Here is a 17564-nt window from a genome sequence, read left to right on the forward strand (position 1 = left end):
CGCGCGCCCGGAGCCTGTGCTCCGCGACGGTGAGAGGCCCGCGTACCGCACAAAAAAAAAAAAAAAAAAAAAAAAAAACAAGAAAAAGAGAAAAAGAGATTGAACAAATGAATAGAGGCTTAACGACCCACCAGACAGTGTGAAGCACCCTAGCATATATGTGTAACGTTCTCAGCGGTTACACTCAGGGCCGCCCACGCTGCCCTTGTCCCTGGTCCGCACCTCTCACCAGGCACCACTTCTCTTGATGTCCTCCTGGGTCCGCTTGCCTGTGCACACACACACACACACTCAGTCCGACCGCCTCGACCTCCCTGGCTCACCCACAGGCCTCCTCCTTGTGCTGCAGGCTCCAATCCCTCCCTTTTTTCTGGGCCTTCCCCCACAGGTACCACATAGGACACAGATGCAGCCCTATCCCTGCCTGTCTCGCACCGTTCAGCACTCAGCGCCCTTAGCAAGTAGCATGACCGTTACAATTTATCATCCAAACCGGAGCACTGAGCAGCGTGGGATTAATTGGGAAGTTAATTATGAGTGCGAAATGAGTTAATTGTTAGGCTGGAGCCACAGGCATGAGAGAACGGGACGGGGCTCACGGTCCCCCTAACTAGAAATGGGAGGCCCGAGACCCGCGGCTGCCTCCCGCCATCTCTCCCCGGCCCACCCCACCGGGCACATCGTTCCCCGCCTCCACTCAGCTGCAGGCGGCTCCCTTGCCCACGGGAGCATTTGCCTTGGCCCTCCAGGATTTAGCCTCGAGGTCCCCTGGCCCCCAGAGCCGGAAGGCCGCCTGCAGCCTTGTTCCTTTCTGCGCCTCCCCCCGGTCCGCACCGCACGCTGGCCCGCCTCCTGGAGCTTCCCACACGCGCCGAGTTGCAGCCTTCTGTTTACTCGGCAGTTTGCTCTGGAAATAGCCAAGTACCCGGTGCTCGTCTGCGTGCGTGTGTTCAGGTCACATCGTCCTGGGCCTGCGTTACAACCCCTCTGGTGACCTTGCCTCTTTACGCTTCCTCCCCCTCCCCTCAGCACCAAAAGAGAGGTGTCCTGACAGATTGAGACAGAGCGGGGTAGCTGTTGTATTAAGAGTGAGCCGGAAAATGACTTTCCAAGTCAGCTTTAAAATAACTTACTGGTCTTCCTGGTTTTATGTGCTGCTCTTACTCTGTGTAAATTCATTTGGCTTCCTTCCTAGTTGTGATTTTTTTTTTTTTTTTTTTTTCCCTAGAGAAATAAGAGGGTGAGGGTGGCTAGTTATGTGTGGCATACGGCTGTGGTTCTCTACAAATGAGCAAGGGGGAGTAAGGCAAAGGGGATTAGGCTTGCGGCCGGGGGTGTGTTCTTTTCCATCCAGGGTGGATGCAAGTAGGCTTTTGTCAGAGAGGTCAGTGCGCTCCTTCCTTCCCCCTGCTGGAAGGTTGTATTACTACTCCCAGGCCTTTTCTTTCTTTTTGAAACCCTTTGCTCTCTTTCAGAACGAGGTCAATGCCATCAAATGGGATCCTTCTGGGATGTTGCTAGCATCCTGCTCTGATGACATGACATTGAAGGTAAAGCATTCTACAAGGCTGAGCCGTTGGACCCCCGACGACCCCCTGTACTCAATGCTGGTCTTAACACTCACTGCTCCTCCAGCTGAACGTTTTGTTCTGGGCACTGTTCCCACCTCTGTCACCTTTCCTCTTTGCAAATGACGAGTCGCTGTCCTGCAGTGACTCCCGCATAATTATCCGTTCAAGGGTCCCGCTGACCACCCTTCCCCTCCCGCGGCCTTTCTCACGGGCGCCCCCTGGTGTTCAGCCGGCCCCTCTGCTGGCCAGTTTGCCAGCTGCCCAGCCCACTGGGCGTGAGCTTCCCAAGGGCAGGAACCTAAGGAGCTGCTCCCAGCAGGGATGGTGGTGAACCTTCCCCGGTGGGAGGGGCAGCCATTGCTCACCCTGTTCCCCGTGTGTTCTCTAGATCTGGAGTATGAAGCAGGATACGTGTGTCCATGACCTTCAGGCTCACAGCAAAGAGATATATACCATAAAGTGGAGTCCCACCGGGCCAGCCACCAGCAACCCAAACTCCAACATCATGCTAGCAAGGTAAAGGGAAGACAGCCCTCAGCCCGGTCTCGGTTCCTAAAAGCAACCTTGCTCCCTGTGGCTTAGCCAGCACCGTGGCCGGTAAAAGTTACTCATATCCAGAGAGCCCAGGAAAATACTGCCAGGTTGTCTTCCAAATGTGCCGACACCCTTCCAAAGTAAATGGAGAGGCAGCTGATTTGGAAAGGGCCCCGAGATATAAATTATCACGTGGCGGCAGACTTGAGGTAAGGACGGTCTTAACCGTGAGGCTGGTGGGAGGAATCAGTGTCTGTCCAGGCCCCGGGCACTTTGCTTTCCTGATGGAGAAGGGAAACAATTCAGCTTGGACCTTGGGCTTGGTGTACTTGGTTCAACTTGGAGCTGCAGGTGGTGAGAATGTTGAATGGTGATAAAGTCTCCCCAGCCGCAGCCAGATCTGACCTCACTGTTGATTCGGTGAACCCCCACCCCCACCCCCACCCCCGAGACACCAGCATTGGAGGCAGAGGAGTGGCTAGTCAGTCAGATGCCAGAATTGAGAAGAGTGGTTATAAGTCACCACAGTGGCCTCCGCAGAGTTACATCACTTAGGCTGCGGTCAGCAGACCTGTCCCCGTGCTCCTCGGACCCCATGCAGGATATAATGTTCCAATCCCAGTATCGTATTTTAACACGAACCTTTAGAAAAACAAACTAAAGAGATTCTGAGGCTGAATTTCCGGATGACTTAGGGGTCCGGAGACCATGATCCAACCAAGCGTGGGTGTTTGTTCAGCTGTTTAGCCTGGGAAAGACCAGGCTTGGAAGGAATGTTTCCCTGCCAGGAAGCAGCAGTGGGTTTGTTCTGTGTAGTTGCAGAGAACAGGGCTGTGGGGGAGAAGTGGCAGGTGGTGTGGCCCTCCTATAAATGAGGGAGAGCCCTCCGTCTTTGCTGTGTAGCCGTGGGGTGGGCGGCCTCGCCAGGCAGCAAGGACTCTTGTTACTGAAAGGACCGACCCCAGGCCATCTCTTAGAAAACACTGGACGGAAGTCCCACAAGCTGAAAGGCCGATCCAGGAAAAACACGAAGGCCGTTACTCTCTTATTTCAAGTAATTGTCCTGAAATCCCCTTAAATGTCTAGGATACAGTACGCTATGTTTTCTCTTTTTTTTTTTTTTTATAACTTGGAAGGTGCTTTGTGTCACGTGGCACCCATTACGAGCGTAAGCGACCCTTGTAGTTAACAAGCATAAAGGGACAAGCTGCCGGCTGTCAGTCCCTGCAGAGAGAAGGAGCGCCGGGTACAGCGTCTTTGCGCTGCGCGCTCTTCCTTCACATTTGGAAATTGCTAAAATTTGCAGCTCCCACGAGTGCGGTTGTGCATTTGGATGCGATTATATTTTAATTCTGTATTTGCTCGGTTTGCTATGTCCCCAAGTACGGCTCTCAGCGTTATTGTAGTTGGCAGCGATAGATGTTGTGTTGTAAGTTGTGGGAGCGCTTTAGAAAATGTAGTGAATAGAGAAATACAGGTCATTCATATCTTAGAAAAACGCACAGACCAATGAGTTGTGGATGTCAATTTGTTTCCCTCATGACAGCACCCAAAAAAAGAAGAAGATTTGTTTTACGACCGTGGCTTTGTTTTCAGTATATCTGGTTCACGTTTTAGAAGAGGAAGAGCGTACCCGCTCGTCGTCTCTCGAGACGTTAAGAGCCAGGAAAGGAAAGCAGCGCCCGCTGTCCGTGCCACGTCTTAGGGCAACAGTCGGGAACCCGCGTGTGCTGTGGTGACGTCTTCTCTCCCGTCTTTCCAGTGCTTCGTTCGATTCTACAGTTCGACTGTGGGACGTGGAGCGGGGCGTTTGCATCCACACGCTCACCAAACACCAGGAGCCGGTCTATAGTGTAGCTTTCAGCCCCGACGGGAAGCACTTGGCCAGCGGCTCCTTTGACAAGTGCGTGCACATCTGGAACACGCAGGTAACCCCCGACCCCACCGCGCAGTCCTCTCCAGAGGCAGCGCCCCCCGCAGTCACGCTTCTGGCGGCCCCCGCCCGCAACGGCAGCCAGGGAGTGGACGTGTGCTCGGGAATGCCTCACCTCGGACGTGGAGCCTTGACACCAACCGCAGCTCCCCGGGCGGAGCCCAGACCCAGGGCCGTCTGCCCCGTGCTCCGTGTGGGCGGTCGGTCTTCCCCGCCAGGGACGCCCAGCGACTCGTTCCTTTTTCTGAGTCCTTGGCAGGTCAGCCTTCCACCTGCCGCTTCCTTCTCTTGGGCATGAGGAGTCACCTTGGAAAATCGAAACCCAGTCACCTTCCCACCCGAGACGCTGCCCCGTGGGTACTAAGGTCTAGGTCAGAAGTGTCCTTCCATCCGAGCTTTCCAGGGGGAACGGCCGTCCGGGGTGAGGCCAGCCCTGGCCGCCTCTTGCCCACACCAGCTCCTGTAGCTTCTTCAGGGAACAAGTCAAGGGCCGTGAGGAATATTCGTTGGCTGTTGTCCTGGCATTTTGATCTTTTGAAGGGAAGTGTTTGGGTAGCCTCAGGAATGTCACTGTTGGTCATGCTGTCACAGAAGTAAAAGGAGACGGTATTTGAGTATACTGGGCTCTTGGGTCTCCCGCTAGCGGAAGAGAGAAATGTGCTACGGGAGGGATCGCTGCAGACAGCCAGTGAATCCATCCTGTGTGGCCTCAGGATGGGTGAAGTGGCCTCTCCTCTCCTGGTTTCTGGGGGTGTTTTTTTTTCGTTTGTTTCGTTTTGTCTTTTGTTTTTGTGTTTTTTGGCCGCCCCGTGCAGCACGCGGGGTCTTAGTTCCCCGCCCGGGGATTGAACTCGCGCCCCCTGCGGTGGAAGCGCGGAGTCCTAACCACTGGACCGCCGGGGGAGTCCCTCCCCTCCTGTTTTCATTCCCACGCTCCTTCGTGATTCCTTTAGGCCTGGGTGGCATTCGGATGAATGTACTTTCTCCAGCCCGCGCCCCCTTGTGGCTGGTGCAGGGAGGCGTTGCGGGAGCCACGTTCACTGGCGGGGACCCGAGCGTGGTCCACTGAGACCTCAGGCTTCCCAGGAGCTGCCTCACGCGCTCATGTCTTCTCGGCGAACGAGAGGCGACGGTGGCCCTTACGTGGAGCCAGCCTGGTGCCGAGCCCAGCCTCAGAGCCCCAGATAGGCCACCCGGAAAACAGACATTAACGTGCAGCAGTCTGTTCGTGGAGCTCTCGCCGGAAATAGTGATGGATGCATTTCTAAAGTGACATCATCAGTTAGGTGACTCCTGCTGTCAGCAAGTCATTTTACCCCTTTATTTTTTATAAATCACAGACGTCTTTGAGACACGTTGAGGGTCTCTTGAATCCTCAGTGGGGTGGACGCCTTCTCTAAATATAAAAATACGCGTGACCTTGTTGACTTGCTCCTTCCCCGGCTGCCTCAGTCCCCCTGGCCACCCTCCGTCGTTGGCCCCGGAAACGACCCCTGGGAGGCGTGACCTCGGCTGCAGCATGCTGAGGCCGCCTCCGCGGGCTGCCGTAGGTCAGGTCAGCGGTGCCCCCCGTGGCGGCAGGTCTGAGAGGCGCGTCACGGCCGCTGAAAATTCCTTTAGCTTCTGTGTTTGAAAGTTTCTGCGCTGACACCCTGGGGGTCCACGTCGGCGCTCTGCATCGCGAGTGATGCTGGCTTTGCTTTGCAGAGCGGAAGTCTCGTCCACAGCTACCGAGGCACCGGCGGCATCTTCGAGGTTTGCTGGAACGCCCGAGGGGACAAAGTGGGCGCCAGCGCGTCGGACGGCTCCGTAAGCAGCACCCGTAGTTTCCTGGGGGGCGGTGGAGACACAAAAAGTCAGAGACCCGTGATACCCGCGGGGGCTTCCAGCGCTGTGGGGGCCGCCGAGCGCCGCAGCCGAGGTGTGTTGGCGAAGGAAACTTCTGGGCTGGCACCGCCTCTGGGAGCAGCCGTCTCTCTTACTTCCTGAATGACGTGTTCTCGGTGCCGCTGGTGGTCCCCGGCCGGGGTGATTCTGCCCCTGGAGGACATCTGCGACGTCTGCAGGCCTTTTGGTTGCCACCGCTTTGGTCCGGGGGCTACTGGCATCGGGTGGGCGGAGGCCAGGGCTGCTGCTGAACCTCCTTCGGTGCACGGGACGCCCCCCAGGGGAGGAGCGACCGGCCCCAAGCGTCGCAGGTGCCGAGGCTGAGAAACTTGGTCCTGTCTTGGCTCCCAGCCTGCTGGGCCCTCTGGGGATAAAGGGCCGACCATGCACTCCGCGGCTCTCCGGGGTCCCAGTGGCCCTGTGCGGCTCCCCTGAGATGTCTAGCTGTTGCATTCATGCCTGCCCTTGGAATTGCCGTGAGCTGTAGGGCAGGTGGCAGTGGGCTGGCCGGCCAGATGTCGGCCTGGCCCCCAAATGTGCGCGCGGGCGTGACTTGCCCTCTGCCCCTCCAGGTCGGTGTCTGGTCTGTGACGCCCGCCGATGGCTGTGGCCACCCCGTTAGTTCCTAGCATAGCCCTTGACCTGGCCATTCCCCTCTGTCCTGTTTGCCTGGGGTTGGTTGGTCAGATGCCCAGACGTTAGTCTGTCGTTAGAGATGCTCCGAACCCTCTCTACTGTGTACCAATAAAACTTTGTAAAAAAGTGGGCGGGCAGGCTGGGTCTTGGTCCACGGGCCGTTTGCCATCCTCTGCCCTAAAGGCATCTTGTGTCGTGTCTCAAGATAACAGGAGCTTTCTCTTTCCTTCCAGGTGTGTGTCTTAGATCTGCGAAAGTAAACACGAAGTATTTTAGAAACAAGAAGAGAATTCTAACGGACCAGCAGTGAACGTGTGGGGTTGTAGCACTATTCAAACACAATTCTGTCAGCTCCAAAACTGTACGAACTTGACCTTAGGGTGTACTTTGAAATCAACTCATCCCTGGCCACAGGAGTCTCTATTTTTTTGTAATCTTTATCAAGAAGTTTAAAACAAAAACATACACACGGTCATATCAAAGGGGGAAAGAATGGTTTCCACCTGGAACGTTCAGCCAGGGAAGCATGAAGCCACCAGCTAGACGGGGCGCGGTTTGCTTTCCATCCAGAACAGGCTCTGATGGCTGAGAGGAAAAGAAAAGAAAAGAAAACTGTGCCAAAAAGAAAAAGAAAAAAAATGCTGTGATAAACCAAAAGGGGGGTGGGGAACTCCTCATGTGGTGGGGTTTTGTTGTTTTTTTTTTTTTTTTTTTTCCTAAAAATTTGGACACTACACTTACTCTCACAAGGATGCTCAAAGACCAGTCTGTACGGATGAAATGGGCAACTTTGTAATCCCAACACTTTCTATTTTCTAGACTCTTTGTCCCGTGGTTTTTCTATGGGCTGGACTCCTGTCGTCTGGGGGCCTTGGGTCGGAGGTGGAAACTGTTCGGGTTTGTTGCTTCTTTGCTGATGTCGCCTGCCCCCTCCGCCTCTTTCCTTCCTTCGTGGTTTTGGTTGGCCTCACCCCCTCACAGAGTCTCTGACAGGCGGGGCTTTCGCGCCCTCCCCTCCCCTCCCCTCCCTCCCTCCCTCCCCCTCGCGCACTCTCTCCGCCCCTTCCTCCTAGTTGCTTCCCATCTTAGGTCTCAAGGGCACTTTTGGCGCGTAATAAGTGCTTTACGTTAAGAAGGCAGGGCGGGGGACTTTTTACAGGAGAAAAAAAAAAAAGTGACTTATAAGAGAAAGAGCCCAGAGTATTTTTGGAGAAAAAAAAATATTTTTATGTTAAAACAATTTTAAAATCCTAAAATGGCCATCAGACATAGAGAGCTTTGTGTGCTTCATATTTAAAAAAAAAATAAAGTTTAGGAAGACACAGGCAGGGTCTGAGGTAGCTTTTTCCTTTCACTTTCAGCTTCACGAGAGGCAGTGAGGAGTCCGGGTGGGAAGGGGCCAGCTCTGGGGTCGGCGTTGGGACTGTCCTATGGCCAGAGAGGAAAATCCGGGCCCTTCCAGCTCGAAGACGACCTTGGCCTTTTTCAGGGTGTGTTGACCGTATAGTAGCCGGCCGGAGCGACCTGGAGAAGCGTGCCTTCGGACCCAAGAAGCGTTCCCAGGACCGGCGGCGTTGAAGGGGCCGTCAACAGCCGTCCGCTCAGCAGGATGCCGCCTGGCATCGTTCAGGCCGCGGGGCCACCTGTGGTCCCCCCACCAAGAGCACCTCGGCCGGTCCTTGCACAGCTGACGGGGGAGAGGCTCCAGGATCTCACTGGGTCTAATAACGACAAAAACGAACAGGGAGAGAGGTTTTCGGTCCTGAAGGTGAATTACGTAGGTAGAGTGTCACTAATAATTTCTGTCTTCTTCATAGTTTCTTCCTCTTGCAACAGAGGAGGAGAAAGGTTTTCTTTTTGTAATAATGAATCTTTTTACTGTTTTTAAAAAATTAAACATGGCTTTGTGTTCCTAGAGGAGTTTCCTTTCATTGGATCAGGTGAACTTTGTACTCTTGTTGTCGTAACCCGACGCTGACCCATCTTTTAAATTAGCAGCGGGGGAAGCAGCGGAAGACAGGGCCTCTGGGTTCATCTGTCTTCCTGCAGGCACAGGCCGGGATGGGGCAGGGGGCCGGGCCCGGGGGGCTGGCGGCGCAGGCAGGGTGCAGCCGTGTGTGTGTTCCAGCAACAAGACTCGATGTTACTTAGAGGGTGCTGTCTGTCCGTGGAGCCAAAAGCTAACGGGCAGAGCAGGCCAGGCCCTCCTGCAAAACTTGGATTGTCCCGGGACCAGCCCCAAAAGCCAGAGTGCATTCATCTTTCTCGGATCATTGATGGGCCTCCGTGGATCTGCGAGTTATTCAAGCCCCGTCTGTAGAAGACCAACAAAGTGCTCTGTTTATGTATGAGTGGAGCATTTTATTCGGGATCTGTTACCTAAACGCTTGTCTTTTAAGAAGATCAAAGTTCTCCGGAGTCTCCACTGCCATCTGTGAAGATGGCAGACATCCCCGGGTACACTGGTAATCCCTGCCACCCAGAAGTTACTGGGCTTGAGGTGCAGTTTGGGGGGATCTGGACCCCCTCACCCAATGAGAATGTGTCACGTCTACAGACATCAGCTGTCCAGGGTCAGGACACAGTTTGTGTTTGACAAGCCAAAGCCTGCTGACGGGCGAAGACGGTTCACGAGACGGTCCTCACCGGACGGTCGGTACCCAGGGTCTCCAAGTGTTGACTTCAGCCTCTTGGTAGATCTGAACCAGTTGGGAGTTGCCGGGTTGGAGCCGAGGGCTGTGAGGCCACTGACACGGGGGCTTGACCCCGGGCCTGGCAGTGACCTGAGGCTGAGGAAGGCAGACCGGCCGCATTCCTGGCGTCCTCGGCCGGCCACTGGGAAGGAGCCTCCCGGGGGCCCCAGGGAGGCAAGACGAGGCCGCCAGCGCGCCTGGAGACCCATCCCCGCTCTCAGCAGGACGGCAGCCGCGCCCTGAGCCGCAGACGCCGCCCGCCAGCTGCACCGTGCCCGCCAGCGCTCAGCGGACGCATGCCTGTCTTCGGTGCCCCGTGGCTCGTGTTACCTTTGGACCTCGTTTACAGCTTCTGACGCTTGGAAGTAAATGCTTCAGTCTCGGTGACCAAACGGGAGCTTGATTCTGAAAGCAGGAGTAGCACAGCGACGCTTCCCGGAATTTTCGGTTGGGTTTGCGGTGCCCGAGAACTCATTCTGTGCACACCTGGAAAAGGGGTGCCACCCCCACGGGGCACGTGGGACCCCGCATGACACCCAGAACGTGACGTTCGTTCTTTCTAAACATAGATCTTGGAGCCACGTGAAGTGCACTTTGTCAAACATAAGGGTCTGCTTCTGTTCCTTGTTATTTTTCTCTTTTAACCTTTTGTTCCACCTGTTTTTTTTTTTTTTTTGTTTTGTTTTTTTTAATCGTGTTTCTTGACAAATGCAGAATCGTCCCCTGCGCCGCTCCCTGAGGTTGCGAATTCTGGCTTCTGCGGTTTTTATTGTCTGTGTCAGACGTGCAGCCAGATGTGCTTCTGTCCGCGTTTGCCAGATTCTGTTCCACCCACACGGCCCCCGTTTCGTTCTCCCCCCGCCCCTCGCCCTCACGCGCTCCTGGAAGGAGAATCACCTTGTGCGCCGTAGCTCATTTGTTTCAAGAGAGAATCAACAGATCATATTCAGTGTCTTGAATAAATTGCTCTATTTTGATAGAGAACTTGGTGGGTGTGCTTTCTTCGCCTTGGTCGGCACCTCTGGGGCCCACGCTGACACCCTGAGTGTAGACGGAGCTCTGTGTTTTCTCCAGGAGAAAACAGCGGGAGGGCCGCTTTCGGGGTCGCCTGCCCCGGTACGGTATAAAGGGAGCATGCTTTTGAGGACGTTTCCTTTGTGTTGCCGTGTTTCAGGCTGGCGGTTTTAGCAAGTCAGAGCGGATGAATTTTCTCCTGTCGAGGGGGGTTGGTTTGCTGGGAGTTGGAATTCAAGGATGAGCTTTGAGTAGTTAGCAGAACCTAAGGTGGTAGGACAGTGGTGAGCGGACACTGGGCACGATGCAGACAGACGTCCGGAAACGCTGACCGGAGTCTGCTCTGTGCCAGCCCTGGCCAGGTGTTCGCATTGATGCCACTTTCATCAGTGAACGGATGTGACGTAATTGAACCGCTGTCCCCGTGGTAGGCAGACGCAGCGAGACGGGCTGCGGTTGGCGGTACACACGAGTCACAAAGGAAGGTCGTGGTGCCAGTTTCCTCTAGTCCCAACTTGATCCTGGGCTGGAACAGAGCCAGGGGCGGGCCCATCCCTTCCTCCCTGGGCCCCAGTGTTGTCTGCGGTTCGGCCTTGCCTGGTTTTGTGTTTCTCTTTTTTAAGTCTCGCCACGTTGACCAAGCGTGTTCCCACGTGGTGGATTTGGGGTGAAGCTCTGAGCACCCCAAGCCCTGCTGCTAAAGCCCCGGGGAGGCCCCGGGGAGACCTCTGTAGCAAACACAGTGGGCTCGCACAGCGCGGGGCAGAGCTTCCCGGGAGAGATGCGTGTGCGACGTGGGCTTTCGTGGCTTCAGCGACGATGCTGGTGGCATATTCGTAGCTTCGAAGGGGTTGCTTTGTGCTGTGAAGGAAACTGGGTTGAATCCAGATTGTCTAACTTTCATCTGCAGATGCACGGAGCCCATTGCTGCAGTGATTCTAAAAATGTTTTGTCCGTTGAGGCTCCCACTTTATTTCGGGAATCCAAGTTTCCTCTCACTGTGCAGACTTTTTTTTTTTTTTAACTGCCCACATCTGGGTGCTGTTCCTAAAGGGTCTTTGCGGTGTTCTTTATATTCACGGAAAGGTTTCTGTGCACCTGTGGATGCTGGTGGTGTTCACTGTTGGTGGCAGCCTGGAAATCACGCGGTGAGATGCATGAAAAGGGCTGGGAGGGGGTGGGAAGCAGATAACGTACCCTCACAAAAAGACTCAGAGTTGGGTGGAATGTTGTTTTTTTTTTTTTCCAGTCTGGCTCCCTTTTCTCCCAGTGTCTTCATCCATTTGCAAGGTAAGCAAAGGAAGGGGGGGGGGGGGGGGGGGGGGGGGGGGGGGGGGGGGGGGGGGGGGGGGGGGGGGGTACCCGTGGTGGAAGGAAGCAGGGACTGTTACAGTATTACCTTCTCCTAAAACTTGAAGCTAATCCTCTGGGGGATGGGAACTCCTGTTAGGAATATACTTACCCTCGAGCAAAGTTCTTGAGAGAAATGCCACCGGAAACACAACTGTAAACACGAAGAGGGTATGTTTGGAATAGGGGGAATAAGTAGACTCATTTAAACGTTTTTTTAAGGTGTGGTAGATAAACTGGCCAAAAAATTGCAGTCAAACAGAAGCCACCTGATAGGAGCAGGCTTATCCTTCCACCCTAGCTACACCTCCGGCGGCGACACCTGTCACGTCCAAACTCCTGGCTCTGGGCCCCAGTTCCCTCCCCTTCTCAAGAACCTTCTCATCTCCCCTCGCTATCAGTCCCTGTCCCCTAGATCTTTCCCCTTATCATCTCAGCTGCCGCCCACAAAACAATAACACAGCAGCCCCTGCAGCAGCTAGCCTTACAGGGAAATTGCTGAAAGCCAGGCGTGGTCTGTCCTGATCTGCGGTGCTCGTTTGTTATTCCCCGGAGTGACTGATAGCATCTCTGTCTCTGATGCTCGTTTCTGTCCCCAATGCCCAGGTGTAGCTTAGGGCGTGGCACGTAGCCACGTGAAAGTAGTGTCACTCTGCCTCCATCCCAATCAAAACCACCCTGCCAGCTGCGGTGCTCACGCCCCATCTACTGAGAGAGGTCACTTTAACCAAGGTAATCACAGCAGCCTGGGTTCTCACGTGCAAGCTTCTGAACCTCACTGTGGCTAATGTAAAGCAAAAGGAATGAATGAGGAGGACGCTGAGCAGCTGGGGGGGGGTGTCTCTGGAGAACAGGCTGCGGGGCTGTGTTAGGCTACAGGACCGGGCCCACACAGGGGACACCGGGCACAGACAGCACTGGAAGCTGCCCACACCCCGATACTGGACACTGGGCTGGCCCCTGAAAGCACACCCCGGATGCCTTCCAAAGCAGACGCACCAGCTGCCGACCCCTTCGCAGCAGTGCCGCTTTCTGCACGGCCCATTGCCTTGGGCACCAGCTTCCAACTTAGACTTGGGACACGAATCTGATTCTCTGCCAGGCCTATGCCTTGCTCTAGCTGCCAGGGAGCCTGGGAAAGTGAGCAGCTGCCAGCTGTGCTCTAGAGTGGGGTTGAGGCTGTGCCTCATTCAGCATGGGGAGTCCTCAGAGGACGGGCTCCTGATGCTGGGGGCACACGGGATGTCGATACAGAGATTAAGAACGCGGATGACTCCCAGAAAAGTTCAAACTCCTTCACACCTGCTGGACACTTCGGGTCAAGGTGGCTGTGACGTAGGTCCATCTTTAGGAGCACGCAGCCCTGGGTACCACGGTCACAGTCACAGGATGCTCTGAATCCATCTGTGGCCATGTGACTCCAAAAGCACAAATCCAGAAGCATCCTGGACAGCTTTTCTAGAGCAGGATGGAGTCCTAGTCTTGATATACACGAGGGTCACATGGCAGAGCTGACTGGAGTGTCCTGAGGAAATGGTGCCTTGCCTTTCGATAGACTTACCTAGGTGGCTTGCGTCTCCAATGAATAGTATACACGGTATTTTTGCCCCCATATACATATATATATATATATGCACATGTATATATGCAAGATCTGTAGTAACAGATACTATAAACAGCCGACCGTCTGCACTGCCCATCCCCCGGCCCGCGGCTCCCGCGGATGCGGACCAGGGCCCCCGCGGGTGCGGACGAGGGCCTCTGTGGATTTTGAAATCCGTGGGGGTCCTGGAACAAACCTGTCACGGATATCAAAGGACAACTCTCTATATAATTATATATGTGCACTTTGTATATGTAATCTATATTTCATCTGATGGAAAGATGGAAACGTAGGCGATGATCTGAGCGTAAGTCAGGTCCCAGGGATTCCTCAGGCTGAATCATCGCTCAACACAACGTGAGGACCAAGGATTCCTCAGACTGAATCATCGCTCAACACAACGTGGGGACCGAGGGCTAAATTGCCGGCCCAAGGCGGTCCTCCGCTGCCCCCTAGTGGTGGGTAAGGAGCTTGCTGCGCAGCTGCTCCCCGGTGCCCCGGCGGTCCGGCGGCTGCCTCTTCGCGTGGACTTTTGGCATCATCACTATCTGACTCGAGAGCATTCGCTGGAGGTGTTGTTCAGACAGAATCCAAGTCAGGCTGGGAGCTCGGACACAGCTACTTTATTAACTTTTCCAAGCACCTGGATCTGGCAGTTACATTACAGCCAGATCCGAAAAACTAATGTCAATGGAGAGTCTGGAGAGTGTCTGATCTCGAGAGACTCCCCCTTGCCCCCTGCCATCCCCAAGCGCAGGCTCACGGACCATCCCTCCTACCGCAGAGAGGACCCTGGGGAATACGTAACGTGGTGGTGGGAGTGAGATGTGGGGGGAGCTACACCCTGCAGTGCGCTGACTGCAGGCGAGAACACGGTCCTAAGGGATGAGAAACGTGGAGTCGGAGGAAGACGGGGTCCGGACCTCTGTCTCGTCCTCTCACAGGTCTCCCCGGGCTTTCGGAACAGATTCAGTGTCCTTTCCGTTGCGGGACACACTTGCAATATGGATTTCAATTGTGCTGGCATCAGAACCTGGAGAGGAAAAGAGACTGTCACGTGACGGTGTCCGTGTCGGAGAACGTCTTTCACAAGCTTCACAACCGTCTGTATTTAAAAAAAAGAAAATTACATGATACTTTCACCTACATGTGGTTAAATCATTCCGAAGGACAAAAATCCTACAGAATCATCTGGGGCAGCTGATGTGTGACCTCCCTGAAGGGAGGTCCACCCCGCCTCCCTTCTTCCAAACCTCGCCACTGCGCAGCTCACCGCATCTCAGCCGAACCCTGTGGACGCTGCAGCCCAAACGGAAACAGACTGTTGACACGGGGGAGCTTCGGAGCCCTGGGACACGCTGTCTAAGGGGCCCGAGATCACTTCAGTGCACTGTGGTGACGGTGGGCACAGCTGCCCCAGGGGTCACTCGGGGGCAACAGGGCTCCGGGGTCGCCCGGCCACCTGCTCTCAATTCCACGAGGTGCCCCAAGGACTCCTCTTACTAAAACTTAAGAGGAGGGATGTAGGTAACAATCGGTAGAGTGAAAGCAGACATCACTGCAGCCAAAAGAGGAAGCCTGGAGGTCTGTTTATTAATCATTCCAACAACACGCCTGCCTTTAGAAGGTGTGGGAGATCTTTGCAGCAGATGTCAGAATTGTTCTTTCTGCGGATATCGCTCCACAGATATCCAGGCTTGCCTGCTGGGTGCCAGGTTCTAGGGTGTGTGTGTCAGGAATACAGCGAAGGAAGACGCAGAGAAGGGTGGCCTTTTCAGCTGTGCGTGGGGCAGGTGACTGCCCTTCAGGAACAGCTCCATACCCCAACTCCCTCCACCGAGAGGCCCCGCTGACGGCTGCAGCCTCCTCCCCTCATGTCCCTCTGCTCTCACAGCCTTCAGGCACATGCCTCTCTTACACCCAAGCTCAGTGCTGCCCCAGGGCCTTTGCACATCTCTCTTCCTGCGTGCAGAGCGCTCCAGATTTTCTCATGGCTCACTCCCACCCCGCATTCAGGTCTCAACTCACATGTTACCCCCTCCTCAAGGAGGTGTCTGGGACGCCTATCTAAAACCACTCTCCTGCCCCATTTTGACGTGTTGTTCTTTGCAGCACCTCTCGCCGCCTTGAATATCGTACAGTTCTTTGTGACTTTCATTCACAAATGCTGATATAATAGTTATTATATAATCATATGGAGAGTCTCAGTGGACAGCGCATCTGTCTACCTTAGTCACCACAGTATCTGTAGTGCTTCAACAAGCCCCCGGCACGACAAACTAACGTTGAATGGCTAAATACCGTGGGGTCACCGCCTTGACATCCGTGGGACACGGCACAGGCACGTCAGAGCACTCATATGGAGACTCACGTATAAACACCGGCAGGAACAAGCCCGCAGTAAGAAGAGCCACATGCAGAGTTTTAGAGGATACTAAAGGGGAAAAAGGCCGTCAGCACTCTGTGGGCTTGGAAATGCCTGGGGAAGCCAGAGCTACAGGAAGAGGTGACGATTTTACCCAAGAGGAAGCAAGCGCGCTGTCTGCCACGTGGCCGACACACCACGGTCACCGCCACCACCCAGACCCCACAGCGGCCTGCGCGCTGCGAGAGGCGCGCGGCCCTGAGGCGAGTCCGGGAGAACGCAGGTCGGAGGGAGCCGCCCCCAGCGTGAAGAGCCCGCCACGGGGCGGGAAAGGAATTCAGAAGACGGGGGGAAGGGCCGGCATCGCGGCTCTGGGCCCCCGAAGCCAGCTCGGAGGAGAGGGCGCGCTGCCCTCGGGGAACCTGCGCTTCCGGGAGCCCAGGCCGCGGCTGGGGAGGCTTCCGGAAGACACTTCCGGTTCCGGAACCGCCTTCCGGCCGGAGGGGTTCCCTGGCGCTTCCCGAAGGCTCGGTTCTCTCGGCGTCGCTCGCCGTTCACGAGCGCGTCCTGGGCTCGTGGGAACTTGTGTGCGATTTCTGTGGTCTTTTCAAAAAGCCTTTGGGTTGGAGGGCCACACGGGGGCTCGTGATCAAGGCCTGGCCCGTGACCTGACACTTGGGGACACATTCTGTCCCCTTTTTCAGAGTTCCTGCTTCCTTCCCCGTCCCCCGGGGCTCCACGGAGGAGACTCCTTTGTGTCACGACAACCCTGAGCGTCAGACGCCGGCGCCGCCGCTGAACACACACACACACACACACACACACACACACACCCGCGCCCCTGACACACACACACACACACACACACACACACACCCGCGCCCCTGGCCCCCAACCCCGCCTGCGCCGAGTTGGCCGGGTGCTTGCAGCGTGGACTTTCCAGCAGGCCTGCCTTTCCATGGGTTTTCTCGTCTGGTCTTAAAGTCTCTGAGAAGCAAATCCAAAGAGGCCATGGTCGGGGTGAGGGGCTAATTCTCTATCGGTGCACGTGCACATCTGGGTGTGCGTGCCAGAAACGCAGCTGCCAGCGACCTCCTAGTGCCCAAGGGCCGAGCGCCTTCCTAGCACCTGCCGGCAGGGAGCCTTGCAAGCCCAGGCAGGTTCTCGAGGAGTTCCTGGCTGCACGCAGACCTAACATTTGGGAAGGCATGTTGGATGCCTCCGGTACCCTCAGCTGTTGCTCTTGGATCCCTTAAAACCTCGAGGCCCTAGATCAGAAACCCCAGCCAGGTGGTTCGGACCATGGGCCACGGAGAGCGTACGACCCCTGGGCCTGCGTCCCCTTCAAGGTGTTGCAGTGGGTCCAGCCAGCCCGACAGAGTTGGAGGCCCGGTCCCACACTCCCCTGGCAGACACAACCCACGGCGCCACGTGGTGTTACGTGGAGGGGCAGCTGACGGCAGAGAGAATCACAGACAAAGAATGAGGTGTATGAGAGAGAACAGAGAAATGGGGACGGTAACGGGGAAGTGTGGGAGAGAGCAGGGAATTTGGGGGAGGTGTGAAACTGTGATGGAGGCTTACAGAGATGTGGGAGAGACGCAATGGTGGGAGAAAAGTACTGTGGGAAACGGCAGAAACTTGGCGGGGTGCGGGGGGAGATACGGAATTGCCAGGCAGAGCAGAGAATTATGGGGAAAAGAGTCCTGTGGGAGAGACTGGCCGTTGTGGAAGAGAGCCCTTGTGAGAGAGCGAACTGTGGGAGATGACGGGCAATTGTCAGAGAGAAGGAATTATGCTGGAGAACAGAAATCTCTCCGAGGAAAGGAATTTGGGGAGCGGTGGAATGAATGCGGTAGCAAAAGGAACTGTAGAAGACGACAGATTTGTGAGAAACCATGAAGAATCCAGAATTGTGGCAGAAAATGGGAAACTGTGGGAAGAGAATTGTGGGAGCAACAGGGGGCTGTGGGAGAAA

General features: G+C 55.4%; 2 protein-coding genes across 2 annotated transcripts in view; one reads left to right on the forward strand and one right to left on the reverse strand.

Annotated features, from left to right (window-relative positions):
- Nucleotides 1-7379, forward strand: part of TBL1X (transducin beta like 1 X-linked) — a 241535-nt gene extending 234156 nt beyond the window's left edge. The window contains exons 14-18 of the mRNA XM_055086310.1: nt 1476-1550; nt 1960-2087; nt 3868-4033; nt 5746-5847; nt 6795-7379. Of these exons, the coding sequence (XP_054942285.1) occupies nt 1476-1550; nt 1960-2087; nt 3868-4033; nt 5746-5847; nt 6795-6821 (498 nt within the window). The 3' untranslated portion in view covers nt 6822-7379. The remainder of the gene's footprint in view (nt 1-1475; nt 1551-1959; nt 2088-3867; nt 4034-5745; nt 5848-6794) is intronic.
- A 6385-nt stretch (nt 7380-13764) lies between these two features.
- GPR143 (G protein-coupled receptor 143) overlaps nt 13765-17564 on the reverse strand; it is a 35533-nt gene continuing 31733 nt past the window's right edge. Inside the window, exon 9 of the mRNA XM_028492512.2 lies at nt 13765-14254. Coding sequence (XP_028348313.2) covers nt 14160-14254 — 95 coding nt within the window. The 3' untranslated portion in view covers nt 13765-14159. The remainder of the gene's footprint in view (nt 14255-17564) is intronic.

Source organism: Physeter macrocephalus, chromosome 7, assembly GCF_002837175.3.
Source record: "Physeter macrocephalus isolate SW-GA chromosome 7, ASM283717v5, whole genome shotgun sequence".
In the NCBI taxonomy this organism is placed as follows: domain Eukaryota; kingdom Metazoa; phylum Chordata; class Mammalia; order Artiodactyla; family Physeteridae; genus Physeter; species Physeter macrocephalus.